The sequence below is a fragment of the Haliaeetus leucocephalus genome, unplaced genomic scaffold (genome assembly GCF_000737465.1).
Source record: "Haliaeetus leucocephalus isolate CR32 unplaced genomic scaffold, Haliaeetus_leucocephalus-4.0 Scaffold141, whole genome shotgun sequence".
NCBI lineage: Eukaryota > Metazoa > Chordata > Aves > Accipitriformes > Accipitridae > Haliaeetus > Haliaeetus leucocephalus.
In genome coordinates, this window is record NW_010972577.1 from 252,510 (window position 1) to 276,194 (window position 23,685).

General features: G+C 34.7%; 1 protein-coding gene across 1 annotated transcript in view; it reads right to left on the minus strand.

Moving 5' to 3' along the window:
* LOC104827832 (CUB and sushi domain-containing protein 1) overlaps positions 1–23,685 on the minus strand; it is a gene marked incomplete at its 3' end in the record, with an annotated part of 962,107 nt that overhangs the window by 252,503 nt on the left and 685,919 nt on the right. Inside the window, exons 19-22 of the mRNA XM_010561097.1 lie at positions 15,012–15,200; positions 11,321–11,437; positions 9,678–9,893; positions 6,852–7,040 (exon numbers count right to left, since the gene is read on the minus strand). Coding sequence (XP_010559399.1) covers positions 6,852–7,040; positions 9,678–9,893; positions 11,321–11,437; positions 15,012–15,200 — 711 coding nt within the window. The remainder of the gene's footprint in view (positions 1–6,851; positions 7,041–9,677; positions 9,894–11,320; positions 11,438–15,011; positions 15,201–23,685) is intronic.

Below are 23,685 nucleotides of genomic sequence, written 5' to 3' on the forward strand. Positions count from 1 at the left end.
TCAGTACTCATGTGTGAAAAGAGACTGAAGTGTCTCATCTGCAGATATCAACTACTAGCACATTTGACAGGGAAGCCATCATTGTTATTTGAGTGCTTTTGAGGAAGCTTTTACTGGAAATGAGATTTCTTTATGGATGACCCCACTACCTTTCTTTTAAACAATTCAATGTAGAATGTGAAATTCTCCCTGAGGAGACTGGCAGTCTCAGTCTTTCTACAATTGGTATAAAGAGGCGGAGGGAAGGGATCTTCCTGAAAAGTCACATCATGTCAAAGTAAATGGAGAATTCTCCAGACAGCTAAGGGGAGTTGCTTCCACAACTTAAAGCACAGCTTTAAGGGGGGGAAAAAAAAGTTTAATCTTCCAAGATGGGGGAAATTTGACACCGGCTTGGGTAATGATCATGTCTGTTCTTTAAACAGTGCAAAGGAAGTCAGCCCTAAGGGCCCGAAACTTCTCCACAATTTTAATTGTTAGCAGCAAAGCTCTTTTCATCAAATAGCAGCAAGTAGGTGGCTGTAGGCACAAACTGCTTTCTAGTCAGAAGGGGGAGATCCAAGTGGAGGACACATTTACAAATGGAGTGATGACCCAAAGGGAAACTCTAGGTAGAGTCTTCAAAACTCTGTCATGAGCTGGAATAATACTGCATAACCCCTTGAGGCGCACAGCTGAGAGAAACATTAAAATCATTCTAATTGAAAAGACAAGAGAGTGAAGGGTTGATACAGGGAAATTACACGGACGCCTCTTTATGAACTTCTGTCTGATTTTGTGGATAGACTTGGTGGTGTCTTTTTGCTGTGAAAAGGAGGGTCCTTACTGAAGGAGAAGGAATGCTGCCTTATGCTGAGAGTGAACCAACTTCCAGGCACTCAGCTAAAGACCTCTGAAGTTCAGCGGAAGACCATCTACCTGCACGGCATGGAAAGAAGACCAGTGAAAATGATGATAATACAGTCCCTATGGCACTCAGAAGTCTTGGACTAAAAATGCTAGGGTCATGATGTTAGGCTAACCTGATCTCCCAAGCTCTGCTTTTGCCTTACCTGGAAAATAACTCTTCCAAGGAGAAGAAATGGTGGAAACGCACAAATGGTTCTCTGACCAAGAAAATTTCAAAACATGTTGGAGATGAACCCTGGAGAGAGGACCTGAAATTATTTACTTGGATGGAGAAGGGTGAATGGCAGTACCTTGGGAAACCCTGTGGGTTTGTGTTTTTCACCAGCAGATGAAACTGAGTACTATTTCTGATACAAATCAGTATGTGCTTGTGTGAAAGTTTAGTTTATAAATTAAATGCAATTAAATTTGAAGGGCTTTCATCCTGAATTTGATGAAAAGAATAATGAAATTATGTATTACCCTGTGTCCTAGAAGGACCAAAAAATCCTTGTTGATATAAAAAGGTTGGTGTGTATGTATCATGTAGATGAGTTTGGTCAGTGTAGAAATGATAATGAGGAAGAAATAATCAAGAAGCTATTGAACACAGTAATGTATTTATGAATTTGTGCCACTGAGTTGAGACTAGACTTAACTCCTGAATGCACACTCTAAAGCCAGCAGATTTCAGGACAAGCAGTTTCTTTTCACTCTTTTGAGAAAGAAGTAGTCTGTGTGAACTCCTCTTCAAGGTAAGAGGATATCTTCACCCCTAATGTCTTAGGTGCCATGGCAACAAGAAATGGGACCTCTGTAAACATTCTTGGTGCTAAAAAAAAGTCATATGAAAGCAGCTTGAACTGAAGGGCACTGAGTGCATCTTTTCCCCTCAGTTTCACTCAGCTGCTTTGCAGTTTCCTTCCTTGTATTTGTCTTAGTTGCATTATAGATATCTTTAGTCTGCTGCATTCTTAGAGACCAAATTTTCTTCATAGACTGAGTTAAAAGAGTTATTTAGATATATTGTTTTAGATAAGTGCCAGTTGTCTCTGCATAATTTATAAAAGGCTTTCTTATCAATTAGGAAGTGGGGTCTTGTACATGGATTTAATGACGGATGTCTTAGAAACAGTCTATAAATTTATTCAAAACTGAACATAATAAGAACAAAAAGGAAATGTTGAGCTCTCTGTAAATAAATTTTCTTTCTGTATGAATTACAGACTTATGTATACATGTGATTGGTTATGTATCTCTAAGTTACGCTTGTGTCTGGCACAGTAAGTTCTTACACTAGTCCTATAAATTCATGGCTAATTCAATGGCTGATACTTCATTAAGCTAATTATCGATGCTTTGGTAATCTTTGCAACTTTGCAATATGTTATTCACATTATAGGGATAACTAAGTGAGCACTTTCAAGATATCAGGTATTAATGTCTGATTACTGTACATTATGTAGGAAAGGCTTTCTAAAAGATAAAAACATTTAAAGAAACCAAAACATACATGAAAACAATATAAAAAATTTCTTCAGCACAAGGTAACAGTACTCCTGCAGATCAATACAATTTTATGATATCTAAACTAAAATAAATGTGTTTGAGTGGAACACAGAGAAGCCCACCAGAAAAAGAGAAACACCAAACCAGAGAACCCAAACAACCCCAGAGAGGCAAATATCCCAAATTTCCCAAGAACTATAACTTCTTGAAGATTACATATATTAAATAAGGTACTAATTTTTATAGGAAATAATTAGTATAGATTTTATTGCTACTTAGTATAGTGCAGACATGCATTTTGATTCCTCTTCTAAGAAAATGAAATGTATGTCTGTTAACAAGTATTGAAATGAAATGCAAGTAGGTGAACAATTTCTTATTGAATTTACATACTCAAAATGATAACTTTTTGAGCCTTTTGTGTGGTTGAGCATCTTTGTTCATATGAATGTTGGCTGCACATAACTGAAAAATATATGTTCTGTAACCAAAAATGGCTCAAAATTTATATTCAAATGACACATAAATAAAATTGAGCAATAAAAAGAGAACATATTCAAACATGAAAATGAATAATATAAAACAAAAATTTCCATTTTATGAAGTAAGGTTTACAAGATGGTAGTTTTGAATAAAATCTTCAACACCAACAATATAGCTTATCATTCTAGCACAAATCTTAGTATATATGGAACTTCATAATAATTATTCAATTTTTCAAAGAATATAAACTGAACAATATTAATTTAATTTTCTCTTATTCCAACAAATATCTCTAACCTCATATATAAAAATGATAAGTATTGAATTTGGGAACCGATACAGATAACTTCCCAAATAATAATACTTAAAAGGTAGTAAAAAATATATTGGGGAAAAAAGAAACCTTACATAAAATGAACTCATATTAGCTTTTGTTTCCTTACATTACTAATGTATGCATAAAGATTAGCAGATTATATACTTTTAGTGCATGTTGTCAACTTTAAATTAATCCTGCACGATTTAAAGTTGTCTGTAAATTATTTTCTTATTTTTCCAGTGTTGTCACAATAGTTAGCATACATATTCACTCACTATATACTAAATACATTTAAATACATATGTATTCCTTCCTAATGCAATTTACTGATTCTTTGGCATTTTCAGAATTTAACTAGAGGAGCAGCAAAAGACATTTCTTAGTCTAGCAACCAACTGGCTCTTACATGAAAGGGGACTCCTGGGATTCCCCTTACACACCACCTACCACAAGGAAAGGTTTTTGTCTTTCTTCTTGCAAGTCTTGGTTATGAAGACAGGTCTAGAATTTATCTGAACTTTTAGTCAACATCAGATTAAAAGTGGTTGTAATTTTGCCCCTGCTTTGGCTAAACTGTAGCATGATGTTACAAAGGCAGGTTCTACTTATGTGGTACAGACATCCTCCTCAAGAGGACCTCGAAAGTCCAAAGGATTCACTAAATGCATTTCTCAGAAACTACAGGTGATTTCAAGATTGAAATTTTATACCTTCAACCCCTAATCCATGGGTCTTTGTCTAGAAAGTCTACCAATCCCTCCTAAAGCATACCATCTTTCCATGTGTAATATAGGCAGTATCAATTCACTTTTCAGAGATTAGATTATCTCAGAATAGACAAATAATAACACACAAGTATGTAGCAGAAATGGGAATTCAATGTAGGTCCAACAAAACGTAGATGCAGGTAACCAAATGTGCTATGTGCTGGATTACAGAAATACTTCAGCTCTGGAACTGACCTCTTGGCTAAAAAGGTATATGAGCAATAAAGATGTTGAGGTGAGACAATAGGAATGAGCAGGCCAACTGAGACACTTGTCAATGACTGACTAGAAATAAATAAATAAATAGAAGCAATTCCTCTATTTAGGCATCTAAATGGGGCCCAGAGACTGATTCATCTCAATGTAAAATAGATACATAAATCTAGGATTTCTACTGAATTTATTGACTTAGCTATCTATAATTAAAGCTTAAAATTCTTGCTCACATGTATGCAATGACACTGCAAATATTCAAATTTAGATCTTTGGATCTGAATCTGAATCCCATCCACTATAAAATATCTGCAGACTCAGAACCCCTGCTCACAACCCATAGTACTGGAACCAGTTAAATTCCTGGTACGTGACAGACATAGAGCTGTCCCCTAGGGAGTTAGATAATGAATTTGTAACCTCTCACTTTAATGCCACTTTGTGTCTTCTAGCAATTTTTCATAATGTTCTGTCAACCTACAGTCCCCTAGGACTGTGTTTGGCTTTTGGGGGGTACTTTTTTGTTTGGGTTTTTTTGAGATAGAGACTTACCATTATTTAAATAGAAAAGTATATTTCCCTTTCTATATTTTGTTTGTGGTTTTTAAGATGTCAGATACAGAATCATATTTGTAAACTACCTTTTTGTACTTTGATATGATAGCACAGAAATTAATAACATTCATAGATATTTTTATTAGGTAGAAACACTTTTCTTCCTGAAAGACCTACCTTTCTTCTATCAGTCCCAAAATATATCGGTGATTTGCTTAGAAAATGCTCTATATTAATATGATTTTTATTAATTCCATTTTGTTTCCTAAAATTATATTGGTACTAAATACATTAATATGTTGACTGTATTAGAATCAGGTACTTAAGGAACTTTTTTAATGAGCAACAGTTAAGCAACATGCAGTAGCAAGAGATTTTATTTTCAGTTTTAATTGCACATGGATATAGCCTGTTACCTTGAAAAAGCTAATGGTTAACATATTACCTATTAAGAATTGTAATAATGCACAATTAACAGTCATCTTTTCTTCAAGAACAGAGAAATAAGGAGCTAATTTTCCATTCACATACACGAACAGCTATAGAATAGCTGAACACTCTTAAAATTAGGGAAAATAAAATGCTAGGTTCAAAGTGAGCATATGAATATTACTCTAGTGAAATTTGCACACTTTAAATCAATATGGACTGAAGGAGTTATGGTATCTTCTCCCTGGAAAGGAGAAGGCTGGGGGGGGGGCAGGGAGCCTCATCACAGTATTCTGGTACTTAGAGAGTACAAAGAGCATGAAGGCTCTCTCTTCACAAGGAGCCACATGGAGAAGACAAGGGGCGACAGGTACAAGTTTCTCTCAACGTAAGAAATTTTTTACAGTGAGAACAATCAGTCACTGGAACAACCTCCGCAGGGATGTGGTAGAGTCCCCATCACTGGAGGTTTTCAAGATGCAATTGGACAGGGTGCTAGATAATCTCATCTAGGCTCCCTCTCCCACAAAACGTTGGACTAGTTGATCTTTTGAGGTTCCTTTCAAGTTCTGTGTTCTGTGATTCTGTGATATAGGATGGTGTGCACTTGGTTAGCCAACATTCACAGACAAACAGTGTTAGGAAGCCAGTGATACTTTTAAGAAATATCAAGCTGAAAATAGCCTAAGACTTAAACCTAAAATTTCTAAATGTATGGCAAACTCCATATGATATCGGTTTCTCTATCATGTTACTTTCTTTCATCATAGGTTAAATAAACCAAGGTTTTTAAAACAAAATTAGAAATAGTTTACTTTTTTCCATAAAAGCTATGTATGTGTATCTTATGTGCATATACAATGTAGGTGACATAATTTTTTCAGATATAGAGATACAACCCTTTAAAACAAACAAAAGAAACAAGCTGAAGCTGATTTTCTTCCGCAATGAAATAAAATCTTATTTAAAACAAGAACCTGCTTAAGGAAATCCATTTAGAGGTGTGTAGAACTATTTGACATTTCAGAAGCATTATGTAAATAGTACCTGATCAGATTCACTTCACGTGGTGGTGATAAAACGATCTCAGAAATCAAATATAGCAACATTACAAATTTTATAAAATCCAGTCCCAGACCTTTTCCCGGAAAAGAACAGTTCACTCAATTTGAGTTTACAGTTACTGTTTTTTTTACAACAGCACATTAATTTTAAAAATTACAGTTTACAATCCTGTAATACAGTTTATAAACTGTATCAAAAAACAGGTTAGGGTTACAAGGATAAAAAACACGGTATGAAAAAACACCCTTAAAACCAGATGAGGGACTCTAACAAAGGCTATTTTCACCTAAAAACTGTAAACATTGTTTCTTTAAACTAAAAGACAAAGTAAGAAATTTATACCTTAATTATGGCAAACACTGTTCAATAATTAGATTTACATTTTATCTTACAAGACATTTTGGTCTTATTTTCTATCACCATTCTAACTATGCCTTTTTCTCATTTTTGTTCTCTAAGTAAAAGAGACATGCATTACTTAGATATTGCACTGCCTTTAAAGTTTGTGCAGCTTGGGGATCAATCCTTTCAACCCAAGCGCTTTGTTTTCTACCCAGTATTCTGACACATGCCATGTGCTATTAACGATTTGATGAATGAAATGAAAGCATGTGACCACCTACCCACACACCTTGGCAGAGGTGCACTCCATACACGCCGACCACCTCCCAGGCAGGTAAGTTTATTAGCACCTTCCAGGCGATATCCAGGGAAACAAGAAAAGATCAAGGAATCTCCAACACCAAAATGAAAACCAATTCGCCTACTGAAGGCAGGAACACCAGGATCATCACATGGCTCCAGATCATACTCTGCAGACAATAAAACATAATATATAAATAAATGGGACAAGTTGTCTGCATGGAAAAAAAAAAAGCTTACCAAATTAGTTGCATTGTGTCAGTATGGAACACTTGGAAAACATGTATTTCAGAACTGTGGTCTCTACTAAAACCCAGTACTGTTTCTGTATGTCTATTACGGCTATATATACAGTAATTATGTTTCTATTGTTTCCCACCCACACTACATTTATTTTCTTAATTTCAAGGGTTGTAATCAGCTTGTACTGTCAGTGGTTTACTATAATTTTGTTTAATTACATCCTTTGGATATAATTCTTGGTTCATTTCATCTGAACTCCCAAACAGCTTTAGAAGTGAGAATTACAGTTAAAAAAATGATTATGTAATGAATAAAATCTAACAAAAAATCAAACAAAGGGTCAGGTTAATGAAAACCTACATTTTCAAAATTTGCTTGAGTTCTGCTAAGTAAAGCTACACTCTTAATCAGACAATCTCTATTTGCATTTCTGTTAGAAATACTACAGATGTCACCAAACTGAAAACAATATATGCATATTCTTTTAAAGAAGTCTCCAGTGCCTAATTTTTTTGTCTTTTTTAGAAGTATGCATCAGGAATAATTCAGGTGGAGTCAGAACAAATTAATGGGAAAAAATCAGAGCTGTAACATACAGAGGGACTACATCGAACTCAGTAAATGTCTGAGCCACACATTCCCTCATCCTCACAGAGTGTGCTGGGGAAGTATCACTGTATGATTGTCATGTTTTGTGGGATTTTTATTTCCTTACATATTCATTACTGACCACTGTCCAAGAAAAGGTGTTGAAAAAGATCAGCTTTATGTCTAACCCCCAAAGTCTGATTTTATATTCTTCAAAATATGAACCAAAAGACCCAAGAGATAATTTAGAAGAGAGACATTTCTGATAACTGATAAGAAAAAACATTTTCTAAAACATTTACCTTGGAGGCTGCTGGAAGGTAAAGTCAAATCCACTTACTTAGAGGAAGAAACTCCATTTAGCCAGGGGAAGAAACTAATCCAAAGTTTCTGAATGAGTGTTTAAACAGTAGACTTTTACTGAATAAAATAAAGAAATCCTTCCTTATAGTAACTGTCTTGTGGGAAGGTCCTGAATAGTAGAAGGAATCTATACATCACAGCAGTTTCTGCTGGCAAAAGTTGTAAGTTTTGAAAACACATGATCTACTACCTCTGCTCAGCACTATAAAGGCTGAGGTAGACATGGAGATACCCTGTGACAGACCTTTAGGCACCTGGGAATTTTCCTGACAAATTTCTGTTAGATGACATTCAAAACAGGTTAAGGTCATCTCACTAAATACTTCTTACTGTGGAGTAATACATTCTGATTGCGTGAAAATAAGAAAATAGACTCACTCATTTGTGTCATAAAATTAATGTACCTGATAATATTTCTCAAAATATTTATTTAATATAATGATGGCCATCTATGTGTATATTCATTGCAGATAGGGCATAAACCTTTGCTTGTGTTTGAAAAATTCTGTGATCCACTTATTTTGATACTCTACAATTTTTCCCCTTGCATCCATAATGGTATTTTGTGTATTTTTCTACGAGTTACCTAGCCTGCTACCCTTTTGAGTTATTTATTAATAAACTATCAGCGATACCATTTAATATTTGCATTTACATTCCAAACTTGCAAAACTGCTGACCTCTGATTTGGTTAATCCAAAGTATCCAGAACAAATGTAATTCAGCATTTGATATGAGTAAATCCAACACCATTGCTCTAATCAGCGAGTTGGGCTTTTTTTCTTTTTTTTAAATAAGCAAGCTAAATGAGATACATTATTCATAAATAGCATGTTCATCGGTAAACATTGCCAGATCTCAACAAAACTTCTTAATTTTTTTTCAGTTCTTGAAAAATAATGTAAAAGAGTTGGATATATGAGTTCCTTATGCATTTCCTCCACAGAATATCCATGTCCATGAGCATCTCAACTAGTGGTTGATTCATTCATATGCATGTCTGTAAATATTCTACATTCCAGTAATAGAGATAGGCAAAGAAAACTATTGAGAAATGTATTTTATACGTCAGCTAGTTTTAGAAGACTGTAAATAAGCAGCAGTAACTTAAATTTTTCAATTATCTTAAAGAGGAATTTGGAAAAATGATCAGAACTTCCTCATACATCAACAGTTAATAAATCTTTTCTTTTATATATACGTTTTCTGTTCCAAAATCAGTCTTCAAATTAGACTCCTCTGTGACTCTGAGTTAGCACACTACTGCTTTTTTACAGTTTCTATACTCCTTTTAGTAAAACAGTTAGTTTCTTTGTTCTGAAGCAGTACCTTCTATCTTTGCACTTTTATTCCCCTTAATTTTCCTCTAAACTTCTTTTTCACACTGTTGATGGTTCTCTGAGAACAAGAAAAACTTCTCCTTAAAACAGTCACATCACCAACATCCTCAATCTGTTTAGCCACCTTGTAAACCTCAGCCAGTTTTCTACAATAGAGACTATACAATTTCTATTGTCTTTTTTTACTGGTGTTTCATAATGTTTCTGCTATCTACAAGTGAAAATATTATCTAGAAACTGTTTCTGGATATTTAGCAGAATGGAATTTCTTACCTGAAAATGTTATGTTGAATCCTTCATAAGAAATTGAAAAATCAGATATAAATCGAAGCTGTGCAGTAAAATTTCCAAAGAGGCCAGCTTTAATTGTAGGGGGTAAGACTGAGCCAGTTAACCTGGCTACTGGTTCTGTGAAGCTGCCATCTTCAGTGATGAGCAAATAGTCATGAGAGCTCTCAAGGTGAAAGGTATGAAAAACCAGCTGTACACCTTTAAATATATTAAAAAGGGGGGAAATAAAAGCATTTAATAGAAAGTCTTTCTCTTCCATTATACATAGGTGACACAGAAAGTAAATCTTACATTATATGGAAAGGTTTTTAGAAAAAGTCACACATGGATTCAAAACTTGAAATTCAGAAAATAAAACTTGCAGAAAGCACTTGGGCTCAACCAATCAATAGATGCAGTGTGGATGTTTGTTTAGCTCACTGTAAATCAATAGGTCCCATAAGAAAATTGATGGGATTCAGTGTTATTTGTATACAGCACTCTAGAAATCTAAATTTGTATTGTATAGATTTTATTCAAGTTCCTGTATGTCTCATTTATAATCTCTACCATGATCTCACTATTAAACTAGGAGACATACTTTAATAATTGGCTAAAATTTTGTATTCATGTTTTATTTTTGCATTTCCTTCAACACAATTCTGTTTTTTACTCTGAACTTAAGGGAAGTGCCCATATACAAGGAAAAAGCAGATACAAGTTTTATGTACTATCTTCCATATATATAGATTCATATTTTCTGGGACCAGTCTTTTACTGAAGTCATGACTGTTTTTTCAGTTGCCAACTTCCAGTCCAGCAATGAATTAAATTTTGACTTACAGTTAGGTTTTCAAATACAAGTATTTACTATGGGGAACAACATTCTTCTTAGAAAGTCTTCTCATGTATTCTACATTTAAAACACCATATGAGTTTTAAACAAAAATCCAACTGTACGAAGATTTTAAACAGTAGAAACTTCCAATATACTTCTCACACTATCACACATAACAAAGACTTTTCTTGCCATAGAAAGGAGATAGAGGAATATTTTTATTATGTTTTGATTCAGTGGCATGTAACACATCATTAGTACTTCCTAGGCTTTTTTCCTTAGTTCTTTTACAGATTTCGCTAATGGATAAGCTGCCAAGCTTAACTGTGCATCCAAACATTACTCTACTGTATATAGAACATAAATATATACATTTTTTGGCCCTAATGATTTAAGTCTGAAATCTAAGGTTACTAATAAACAGATCAAATCTGCTACTTCATGCTTAATAATGGAGAAGATCTATCAATAAGGCTCCCACAGCTTTCACTGAAAAAGTTAGTGCTATTTAACAAGTAACTGTTATTTTCATATATTTTACCTCTTCTACTTTCTGCCCATTTTCCGAGACTAAACCACATTTCCTCTGGTAACTGTTAAAAGAATGTTTCTTTTGCAAAAGAAACACAAACTGGAAACACAACATTTGAAGATATTTATTTTGGGAAATTAAACTTCTGCCTCAGAAGAATGGCAGAGAGCATTAATTTAACTCAATTCATAAAAGGCATTTTATTGTGTATGTGTGTTTGAATTTTTTTAAACACAGACATTAAATATACATATGCAATTCATATTTGATTCTTACCCTTGCCATGTGACACTTCAATAGTCCAAGTGCAGTTTAAAGAGTTTGGATAAAAATCAGGAAAACCTGGAGAAAGAACTGTTCCACTCTTCCCATGAATATATCCACCACATAAAGCTTAACAAATGAAAAAAAAAAGGAGGAAAAAAACCAAAAGAAGTCATATAGAAGTCCTTGTTTTTATTAAAAAAAAAAAAAAAATAATCTATTTCACTTTTTGAACTACCCTTAAAATTAAAAATAAGGTCAAGTATTAAAATAAAAGTTAATTCACCCAAAGCCGTGATATTCATATTTGACAACAATTTGTTTATTCTTAAATTAGTCCTGGAAAGGGAGTTTTATTTTTCATCTACAGCCTCTCCTGTTAGTTAGCAGAATACAAAAATAAGTACGACTTTGTTCCAGAATATTGCAAGTATTAATTCCTATTGTAGTAGTATTTAAGAAGTAAGATTAAAGCTTTTCTTGTGAACTAACTCAAAAATCAAATATCTTGCAGCTACTTTTCTTTACTACATATTTAGAAAGGTATACATTGAACTCCATTTTTATCAAACAAAAATATTTAACAAACAAAATGGTTTTTTTTTTTCCAAATAATGCAAATGTTTATCTCTATTTGATTTCTTCTGCAACATTCTGGAAAAAAAAGTGTATTTTCCTCTCTTTCAAAGATTCAGATTGTCCCATCATCAGTAATTTATTTGGAACTGAATATTTTGAAAGACACAAGAACTTTGCTAGAAAACATTTTACGCATACTAGCATTTGCTAAACTAGGCTGCTCAAATTTGCATGGCAAATTAATTAAAGTTTAAGATTTCCATGCTGAATTGCTCACTGATCTTATAAATACAGCATGGCTGTGCTTTTCACTCATCTGTTGCTGTCCAGCTTTTTATGTGTGGGGTTTGGTTTTTTTAAATTTTAATAAACTAAATATTTAACAATAAAACAACAAAGCATTAAGATGCTTTTAGTCTTCTTCCTCACATAGAGCAATATACTTTGCCATAAACTAGATGGCAAATATACATGACAAAAAGTTCAATAAACTTGCAGCACTTGTATGTATGTATATATATATAAAAAATATATATACATACAAAGGTGCTGGCATTATAGCTAAGGTTTTGGGGTTTTTTTCATTTATTATTAGCCTAAGGTGTTTGTTAAAGTTTTTATTGTTTTTTTTTAATTTATGTATTATAGCTATTCATAAATAAGTAGAAGAAAAGGAAAAGTTTCTAGTCTGGTTTTGCCTGCATATACATATTTCTGCACATAAGCAAGAATGAGAATATGCATGGCTAAAACCACAGTAAATATATGGTTTATAACATTACTTAATAATAAATAATATAATTACAGATACCAGGTTCATAATACCATAAATGAACGGTAGTATACAGTCATTCAAAATCCCTCTTATTCTGTAAACATCACAGAAGGAAGAAAAATATTTGACTGTGCAACATTCCTTAAAGCAGATATTAAATAATTACAAATAATTTACAGGTTTAAGTTTAAAATTTAAAATATGTAAATGATCTGGTTTTATTTAGCTCTCCCTTAAAAATTATTTTCATGCTCTACCTTGACATTACTGTATTTTGAGAATGACACATAGAGCAAACTTTAGCCACTGTGTCTCTGTACACAGTTCTTTTTCTTCTTTGTTGGCATGAAACAAAGCAACATGCTTTTCCTTAGGGATTTATTCTGCTGATTTAATTTCTGAAGTTTAAATTTTGAGAACATCTGCAGGTGACTGCAAAATGCTCGTTTCAACCTCAGTTAAATCTCTCACATTCAAAAATTTGGGTCTCAACTTTTTGAGCCTCAAACGACAAATACTCTAACACCATAACTACCTAAAAGAATGTGAGTTTTATTTTGTCTTTTTAGACTAGTTAGTTCAATGTAGCTGAATATGTGAGGCAAAAAAAAAAGAAACTGAGTGTAACGCTTGTACGTTGCTTGCCTAGAGGCCCTGCTCTAGAAAGGCTTGAAATTTTGTGCTTTACACTTATGCTGAAAGTGGGTGATGGACCTGGGAAATAAGGACTGTCTTCCAACGAGTGAAAATTAACTAGATCTTTCTGTAGTTCAACATTCATATCCAAACAAAAGAGTTGAATATTGGTATTTTAAATCAAAAATACATTCAGAAATTTTAGCACAAAGTAAATTGAAAAAGAATAGGATACTATTCAAAGTCAAGATTCCTACAATAGTGTTCTTCAACCCATTGAAGCAAAGCAAACAAGCAAAAGGAACCCATAAAAAATCAATGAAAGAATACTAAAAATGTTTTGCTCATTTTAAAATTACAGCTTACAGGAAGATTAGTGACACTGCAAAGTTCATCAGCTGTGCCTAGAACATACACTCTAACTTTTGATCACAAAATGCACTTGAAAACAATAGTTTGCCTCTGTCCTTGCAAAGGAGGAACAAGTTGTAATGCTTACAAGGTGAGTGAGTTTGAATGGTAGATTAGTTTGTTTTGTAGTGATTAAGAGCTATATCTTTTGGCAGCTTATATGTTTTGTGCAGGGGGCCAGAATTCTGTAGTGAGAGCAAGTGCTCAGATTTAACAAAACAGTTTAAAACAGAGTTAGAAACTAAAATACTTTTCTGAATCCAACTCTAAGTTTGCCCTTCGACATTCCACTGTAATCAATGAAAACCTTGGACGTGAAAAGAAAAATTCACTAAGAAGAAGAAGAAATTCACTAATGTAAGTAATTCACTAAAGCAAGAACCTTTGTTGATATGGGCTTGGGTCTTCCCCCTTCACACACTGACCTTTCATCACTGCCTTAGAATGCAGTTATATCTTAACACGAAAGAAGCCTGGTCAAGACAAACATGCTTTTAAAGGTAATCATTTAGCAACCAGAAAGGAGAAAATAGGAAGTTTTAGCAGGAAGTTTAACAAAAGGAGCTTATGGAGAATTTTCAGAGATGCTGGATTCTATCCCTATTGAAATACTTAGCTACATTTGGATCTTATTTTCTGTGATTTCTATCAGAGGGATTTTGTAGCAACTATAGAAGCATTCCACGAAAAAAATTGAGTTGATTCTGTAGTTCACAGAAAAAGAAATTAGCAAAAAATACAATGATAAAAAAGAGCACAGAAATATTTGCTAGTATAGTTCAGCATTTAAAAAAATATTTCATGAAAGCTCAAGACAGTTTCATGTTGCATATCCCCCCAAAAATTAATGAACTAACCAAAATTTCCAAACAAAAATATGTAAAAGAAATTAATTACATAGGCTCATCATGATCTGTTTTAGTATTTTGAGCAATCACTGTGGTATGCAGTATTCCAAGTTTAAAATGTAAGTTAAGTTTATTGGCTTTGCTTCAAAAATATTAGTTGTATGGCACCATTTTCATTCACAACTGAACAGTGGCACCTTCTGAGAATTTTAATTTTTCTGTTAGTGAATTTCACTGTACCTGTAAATTTCACTGTACATTACAGTACTTGACTGAAAGTTGATACAGAGTTGTAAAGTATGGCTTTTATTATCAGTAAAATCACTTTTGAAAAGTGTGGATCTTGGTATAATTGAAGGGAGGTAGTAGCAATGATAAGCTTAATTAGTTCTCAGAAATAGGAGATTAACTTTCTTGGACTTTAAAGCTGCCATCTGAATAACTTGACACTTACCATCACAGCTGGGTAATGCATGATTCCACTGATGGTTTCTTTCACATATGAGTGGTTCTTCATCACTGAGTGTATACCCTGGATCACAGCTAAAAGTTACGGTGGAGCGGATATTAAAGTTGTTACCATGGCGATGGCCATTCACAGGAATCCCTGGGTCGAGGCAGGAATCTGATTCCAGAGTAACACCTGAAACACACAGATTTAATTTGTTTATTTCCTTTTTTTTCATACAGTAAACAGAAAAAATCCCAAACAGAACACAAAATGAATAAGACAGGAGGAAGAAAGAGTCCTCAAAAGATACTTGTTAGCATTGCCTGAGAATTAATGTGGGATATAGAGCACTTTCTCTAACTGTTGTCACTGACTTAGAGCACAGTTTTTCAATTTTTCAATCTCATAGAACAGAGAAGCCCAAAAGAAGTAGGAAAAGATTAGAGCTTTAAAGTATATTTTAACAAACAATGAAAAAAAGAGCCAACAAAAGCACTGGACATCTGAAACTATAGGAAGATATTAAGGTTCAAAGCATGAATACAAATTTTGCTACTATATAAACCATATTTGATTATTCCAGTTCATCTCTTCAGTTTCTGATACTGCAGGACAATTCAGCTTTCCTCTGTCATCATAATGGTTATTTGATTTAGCAAAAAGCAGTGTCGAAAAACTGCAACTGATGAACTCAGAAACTACTTGTTAATTCCTACAGATACTATCCTATGTATCAAAAATAGAAAGACAATGAACATAGCTTACACAACTGTGTAACTCTTATCTGACAGAAGGAGTCTTTAGTAATTATATCTTATAGCAGAGATTGAGTAGTATTTGGTAAATAAACCTGGAGCTATACACTGAACAAGGGAAAAAAAAACCCAAATTATCAAATGGAGGCTCATTAACCGAGCATTATCCATTATGCTTATAGTGATGGCAAACAATTTTGGAATTTAATCATGTAATGAGTTATAATGGATACACAGAAGGGAAATAAATAGACACTTTATTGGGATGAAAGGGATTTCTTTTATTTTCTGTTACTATATATGGTGGGTTGACCTTGTCTGGCTGCCAGTCCCCTACCCAGCTGCTCTCTCACTCCCCACCTCAGCAGTACAGTAATTGGTGAGTTATCTCCCCCTGTCCTTATCTCAACCCGTGAGTCTTTTGTTATATTTTCTCTCCCCTGTCACGCTGAGAAGGGGGAGTGATAGAGTGGCTTGGTGGGCACCTGGAGTCCAGCCAAGGTCAACCTACCACAATCACCTTCTTCCCAGGCTCAAGTTCCCTCCTCCGTTCGCACCTTCTCTACCTCCCCACCCCTCCCCAAGTGGCGTAGTAGAGATCGGGAGTGGGCGTTGTGGTCAATCTGTAACAACTCTGCTCTGCCGCTCCTCCCTCCTCCCAGGTTCGCCTTGCTCTAGCGTGGGTCCTTCCCAAAGGCTGCACTCCTCCAGGACAAACCTGCTCCTGCATGGGCCACAGCTTCCTTCAGGGAATATCTACCTGCTCTGCCGTGGGGCCCACCACAGGCTGCAGTGTGGATGTCTGCTCCACTGTGGTCTCTTCCATGGGCTGCAGGAAAATATCTGCCTGGAGCACCTCCTTCTTCTCTGGCCTTGGAGTCTGTAGGATTGTTTCTCACCCTTTCTTTTCCTCACTCACCTATGCTGCATTTTGCCCTTTCTTAAATATGTTATCACAGAGGTGCCACCAACTTGGCTGTTGGGCTGTCCCCTGCTGTGGGTCAGTTGGAACCAGCCATGCCCAGCACGGGGCAGCCCCGGCCTCTCTTCCCAAAGGTCACCCCTGTAGCTCCCCCATAACCAAAACCTTGTCTCCTACACCTGATACACTGTGTCATGTGCCTGGAAACAAGAATGACTGATGTAGAACCTCTTCAGGTTTAGGAGGGATAGGGGCATTGTTCCTTCTTCTATGAGAAGCTGAGCATGTCCAGAGGAAAACCTTGAAGATATGGGCTGTAGCGGGTAAAAAGATAACAGATTATGAAGGACACAGAGAGCATGAAGCCTGCAGTACAAGAAAAAAACTAGAAACTAGCTGAAAACAGCAGGTAGCAAACACATAGTCAAGCCTCAGAGATAACAGGGAGACCCAGAGGAGCCTGTAGAGTTTTTTGCAACCCAAAAAGCCACTGACTTGTTAAAAAAACTGCCCACAAAGGGACAAGTAGTATATGTGTGTGGGGGGGAACAATTTATAAACACTTTAACGTTTCTTCTCAGGCAATTATTTTGATCTACTTTATTTTGAAAGATTATCTGTTCTGTGTCTGTTTAAATAATAACGGACTTTTGAGTTTAGAATTCCTTGTCAGCTTTTGGGATAAAATCTAGACATCCATCTCAAAGCTCTGGAACCTATTTGCATTTACTGAAGTATTTTCACATTAATTTTCACATTAATTTCAGTATTTTGGTGCTGGGTTGGAAAGAATGCTGTAAGTTAGCATAATTTCATATAGGTGATGTCATCACTCATAGATGCTGCAGGAACCTTGAGCAAGATTAGTTCTCCTGAGGTCTTGAAAGATTTTACGTGCTTCCTCACAGGCGACCCAAATTTCTGGCATGACTCTTTCCAGTCTACTTTTTGCCAAAGAAGTTCCTTCCTCAAAGCCAACTGCTGACAGCACAAAATTCTCTAGCAGGGCGTTATGCATTTCCTAGCTCCTTAGCCCCCCAAACACATCCTGAAGGTTCTGGTCCTCTCAGCTGCCTGTGTATCTTTAACTGTTTCTGTTTCTACCCTGCTTTACTTACCCAGGACTACCACACAACCTTAGGAACAAAGTAGGAGGTGGTCAAAACCGAGGGAAAAAATGATTTATCAGTGCATAAAGTAAAGGTTTTAGAATTATAGATATGAGGGTTGGAAGCAGGACTACAAACAAAAATGTCATAAATAATGACTCTGGCTTGCACAGAGAAATATTCCCTGTGCCTTCCAGCTATTCTTATATCTCAGTTAGAATTCAGATTTGAAAGCTTATGATCTAGTTTTCATCAGGTATCCCTGACATACTTAAATTCTACATGAGTAAGTTTCTTCTAGACTTGACTGCATGCTCTTAATGCAAATGTACCATGTTAGCTGACACAGTGCATTTTTAGATTCCCTTCACTTGGCTTAAATTGCTTAATACAGAGTCAAAGAACCCTTTTAAGTCTATAATATTCTGCACTGTATGTGCCCTAAATAAATATTAATTGTGTATAAAATTTTAACTTTGATAGACATTAATATTTTTCAGACAAACTATACTTCGTGTTTTGAGGTGTTAGAATAGATGGAGGTCCACAGCAGCGCTCTTAAAATTCCTTCCTTTAAGGGCACCCTTCCACCCCTGCCTCAACACATCAACTGCTTTGGGATTCTCAGTCACATATAACAGTTAAACTCATCAGTTTATTTTTTAAATGATAACTCTAGATTACATTGACTATGTAGATTTTTGCAAGGAGACCAAAAGCTGTAGCGACCCTACCAACTTCCAAGTTCCTGACTGAGATAGTGGTGCTGTATAAATAAAAAAGTCAGCTCAGGCCACAGAGTTTCATTCCTGGGGAAAATATTTGGTATGTAAGTTTTAGCAATCAAAAACATAGCTGAAAAGAAAGAAATTTTCTTTGCTGCTTTGGACAAAGATTTCTGTTTTTTTCTTAACAGGAGGTAACACAAGACAAGCTTAATAATGGGCAGTACTGAGAGTCCTGACTCCAAAAAGACAATATTAAACTATGTATGAGAAATTCTGGCACCACGGTGATAAATTTTGGGCTCATGGTTGGAAAGAGTTGATTTAATACTCTTCATAACAATTGGCTCAGTAAATATAAGATTAAAGTCTGGGTGAAAAACATATCTTTCTCTCCCACCCTACATAATGCAGTATTTCTCAAGAAGAGCATGCTCAGTAGCTCACTTAAAAAATGCTCCCTCCAGTTCACTCCAGGTAGCAGTGGGAATTAGATAAGCAGATAATTCTATCCTACAATTTAATCATTCTCTTTTCAAAGGAAAATAACACACAATCCAATGTAAACAGCAAACATACAAACAAAAGATTTTGTACATCACTGAATAATTGATAAATATGGACAGTCATCCTCAAAAACTTCACTCTGTCAATATTGACATTTCATCAAACATTTATCAACCTGTTGTTAGCTATAGTAGATGCTTCATTGATTATTAAAATGCATATTTTGCAAACACTTAGAATCATAAGTGATTTTTAGAAACTGATTTAATCATTAGGTCCTATTAGAACTCTAAAGAGGAAATTAATTTGTTGCTGTAATGCATGAAGCATACAACAGCTATTCAGTTTTATATACTACATAGTCATATATAACACACCTCTGATCTTCCCTTCACAGACCAAATAGTTAAAATCATTAGGAAAAAAAAGAATATTAAACTATAAGATTGCTAAGAGGTTGTCTAAAGAATGCTCATTGCACAAAAATGGATGAAGAAAATAAGTCTGGTAAGAAAAACAGAAAGCAAAACTTGGCTGTGTGCCGTAACCACTATGTTACCCATTCATGCTACCTATGGAGCAGTTGCTGTGTTATGCAATGAATCTCAAAAATGTTTTGAACAATGGAAGTGTTTCAGCTGGAATCTAGAGTGCTGTTCTTTGCCATCAGTATAGAATCATCCAGAACATCAATAAAGCAGCTGACAGAAGCAATTTTTTGGACAGTAAGAGAATATTGCCTAGTAAAATAGTTGATCATATAGATAGGCTTATTCTAATAATTAAGGGAGAATAGTGTAAATTATCTTTGCTTTGAAATATGAATATTTTTTTAAAAAGAAATAGAATAGGTGCTTGCTTGTCAGAATGGGGTTCCAAGAATTAGAACCAGAGGCCACACAATTAAATTAGGAGATGGCCCATTCTCTGGTACCAATTTCAAAGCATGATTTGGCTAACTTTCATACAGATCAAATCTTGCCCACTTTAAATAAGACTGTTGCCTTTTGAGAACAGTCTCTGGCTGAAGTCATTCCTAGAACTATGTCCAGGTACTCTATGAGAAGATGCTAGCTGGCATGGGTCAAAATCATACAAGGGATTGTGCTTAAACTGTCTGAATGACTGCAAGACTGAAGCCAAGACTCAAGAATTTCTAACTTACTGGATCAGATGTAGTTCAAGTGGTCAGAAATGCTTCCCTGTAATTTAACAAGGGTAAATTAGCCTCAAAGAACTGCAAGCCTGCTTACACACTCAGTCTCAGTGTTCTTCCAGCAGCTCTTAAGAGGGTAGCAGTGAGTGACTGTATTTGAATTGTTTGCTATCACAATACTGACTCTGAACCAAAGTATTGTTACATCACTAAAAACTGTGATACAGTCAACAGATTTAAAAAAATTGTGTTAGAGAAACATATTAATGATGTTATAAAGGAGGACGGGAAGCAAAGGTACTTTAAAATGGGAAGAGAGAAGTGGGAGAGTGAAGGTAGCAGAAGTGGGGAGTAGAGAATGAAAGGGAAGAGGGAGGTCGTGTTATTATTACAAGAGCTTTTTTTAATCCCTTCTCCATGTAAAAGTTAAAAGAATCTTTCTCTAAAGAATATCTGTAGGGTATTTCCAAGTGACAGAGCATAACATAGTCAAACTTAGGAGAGCACTTGGGTGCATATTATTTTTGTTAACAAGCTACAAAAGTCATTTAGAATGTCAGAACTAGCAGGTCACCTCTGTCCTGCTCATTGCTGACAGGGAGCACAGGCATTTTAGCAGATTTCTAGACTGAACTCCAGGACTAGCTGCAATTCTTAGCTACTAGGCACATGAGACTGTTATTATGCTTTCCCTCCCACCTGCCAAGTTATCCCTTTTCTAGACTACAGCCCTTTCAATGACTCCATATGTGCCATGTTTTCCATGTTAACAACCTCCTACTTTTTTTAAACTAGGTCCCAAACTGGACATAATATTCTCTCTGGTCATCAAATGAAGTGAAATAATTATTTTGCAAGTCCTAGACAAAATAGTCCTGTAAACAAAAATTGTCTTTTCTGTAATTATTTTTTTTTTATGATTAACTACAACAGCCAGAAAATTTGACTTTTTGCATTGTTACTACATTTTTCTCTAGATTATTTATGTTCTATGTAAAAACCATATCCTTTCCTATTGTATTTCTATTTTGTATTTGTGCATGTCATTTCTCCTTCCTCATTTATGCTTAGCATGTTTCTTTATAGAATTTGATATTTTTTTATTTATTTCAGACCATTTCTTCAGTTCATCTAGCCTGTTTTGAATTCTAAACCTCTCCACCATAGTTCTTGCTATAATCATAGATTAGAATCATCCTCAGAATTTGTAAGTGTTCTTATATTATCATCAGAATTGTTAATAAAAGCATCAGATAGTTTTGGATCTAGGCCAGATCACAGTAGTATCCCTACAAATTTGAGTTAGACAGTAAACTGCTAATTGCTGGCTGCTCTTTGTGTAAAAGTTTTCAAAATTGTTCACAGCATCACAGAATCACATAACAGTTCAGGTTAGAAGGAATCTCTGGAGGTCATCTGGTCCAACCCCCCTGCTCAAGCACGGTCACCTAGCGCTGGTTGCACGGGTGCATCCATGTCTGGATGCACTTTTATTATCTCCAAGGATGGAGATTCCACAGCCTCTCTGGGCAACTTTTTCCAGTGCTTGCTGAAGAACTTGTTGCACCTGTAATAGTTTCAGCTAGACCAAATTTCTCTCTTTTCTCTGGAAGACTTCTAAAAGCTTTATAAATGTCAACACAGAGTTGTTTCCTTCCCTTTCCATTCCCAAATCTACAAAACCAGCTAACCTGTCAAGAAAGAAATTAGGTTGGTTCCGTATAATCTGTTCTTATCAAATACAAATCATTTGTTCCTTATCACCTTGTTTATCAGCTTGAAACTAGTATCTTTAAAAAGTGAAGATAAAACTAACGTCCTTGATCCTTCTATTCCCATCTTTTTTTTCTTCTATTTTTTTTTCCTTCCCTCCTTTCTTTGAAAGGTGTGTGCCCTTCTGAAATTGTTTGAAACTTCCCTACAGTTTTGAATTTTCAGACATAATTTTCAGTGGAGTGGAGATTGCTTCTGCTTTGCATTTGAGTATAGCACAGGGAATTTCAAGAGTCCCTGATGACCAAAAGATATTTGATTATCTCAACATTGTGCAGTACCTTCTTTCCATATGCTATATTTTTACCTTGTAAATGTTTACTTAATTGTCTTAAGTATATGGTCAAAATTAAGCTTTTCTGCAAATGTTGCAAAACAGGAGCTGAACGTTTAGTCTTCCCTGTGACAGCTGATGTATGCTCAAATTTTTATTAAGTAATGTTTTTTATTTTTTTCTCTTATTTTGAAAATATTTGTAGATATTTTTGTTACTATCTTTCTGTCGCTTGTTCCTGTAACTAAATATGTACTTTAGATTTTCTGATTTTATCCTGAGATCTGTGTTATTCTTTGATGGCCATCTATAGTAATGTTTGAATACATCTGACATTTACATGATTAACTTTTGGGTTACATGTCATTAAAAGGGGTTTTTAAATGGCTACAGAAATTGATAGTATTTTTTCTTTCTCTAAAAAAAAAAAAATTACAGTTTTCTGTTGGGCTTTAATATAATCTCTTTTATAAACTACTTTCAGAATTCACTCCTAAGGACATTCACCTACCAATTACTCAAGTTTGGTAAAGTTTAGATTTCTGAAAACCATTGGCTTTATCACAATTGTGTTGCTTCATTCTTTTATTTCTTAAGAATCATAAACCATTATTTCATGGGCACTTTCACAAAAACTGCTTTTCTTATTCAGGCTCTCTACTGGTTCTTCTTATTACTTAGAGTAAAATTGACTGCTGAAGCAAAAAGTTCTTCCCCAATATTCTGAAAACTTTGCCACTGAAAATTTGATGAATCTTTTCTTCATATCCAGCCTATTCACAAGGATTACTTTTTCTTCACATGAAAAATTGTGAGGAAGTATTTTGTTTCTATGTTATCACTGCTAAAACTGATTGTGGGCTGTCTGAATGATCTCAACACTTTGTCAAGTCCATGAAGATAGCATATTTGTGCGTCTAAAAAGTTCTTTTCCAAAACTAAATCTAAACAAATAACTAATTTTATACAATGTGAATAAAGGATTACCTTTAACTTTTTTATTACCTGTAACATTTCATTTAAAGAAAATCACAACACTAATTTTGCTAGATTTTTTCACTGACCTAAAAGGAAAGTTTTTACAAAGATGGATGATCCTTGACTTTAAACATTTTTCCCTGACTATATAAGAGAATTGCAATGTTTATCAAATACATACTGATGTACATGGTAATATGGGATGATTACGGTCTCAATGCATAACTAAAATAGGATCTCAGTTCTATTTTTCAGGTAACTTTTAGTATAGAAGGGAATGTTAATCCATAATTAAAGACAGACTTTCAAATAAAGTATCTGGATTTAAGAAATAATCGCTCAATTTTCATTGAAAGTGTTTTCTTGTTTAAAGAAAGCTAAATTTCAAAAAAAACCTTAATAAAAGGTGGCCTTACATTAATGGAATCTGTGGATAAAAGTACTTTTATCATCTGGTTTCATTTAAGAAAAAGACTAA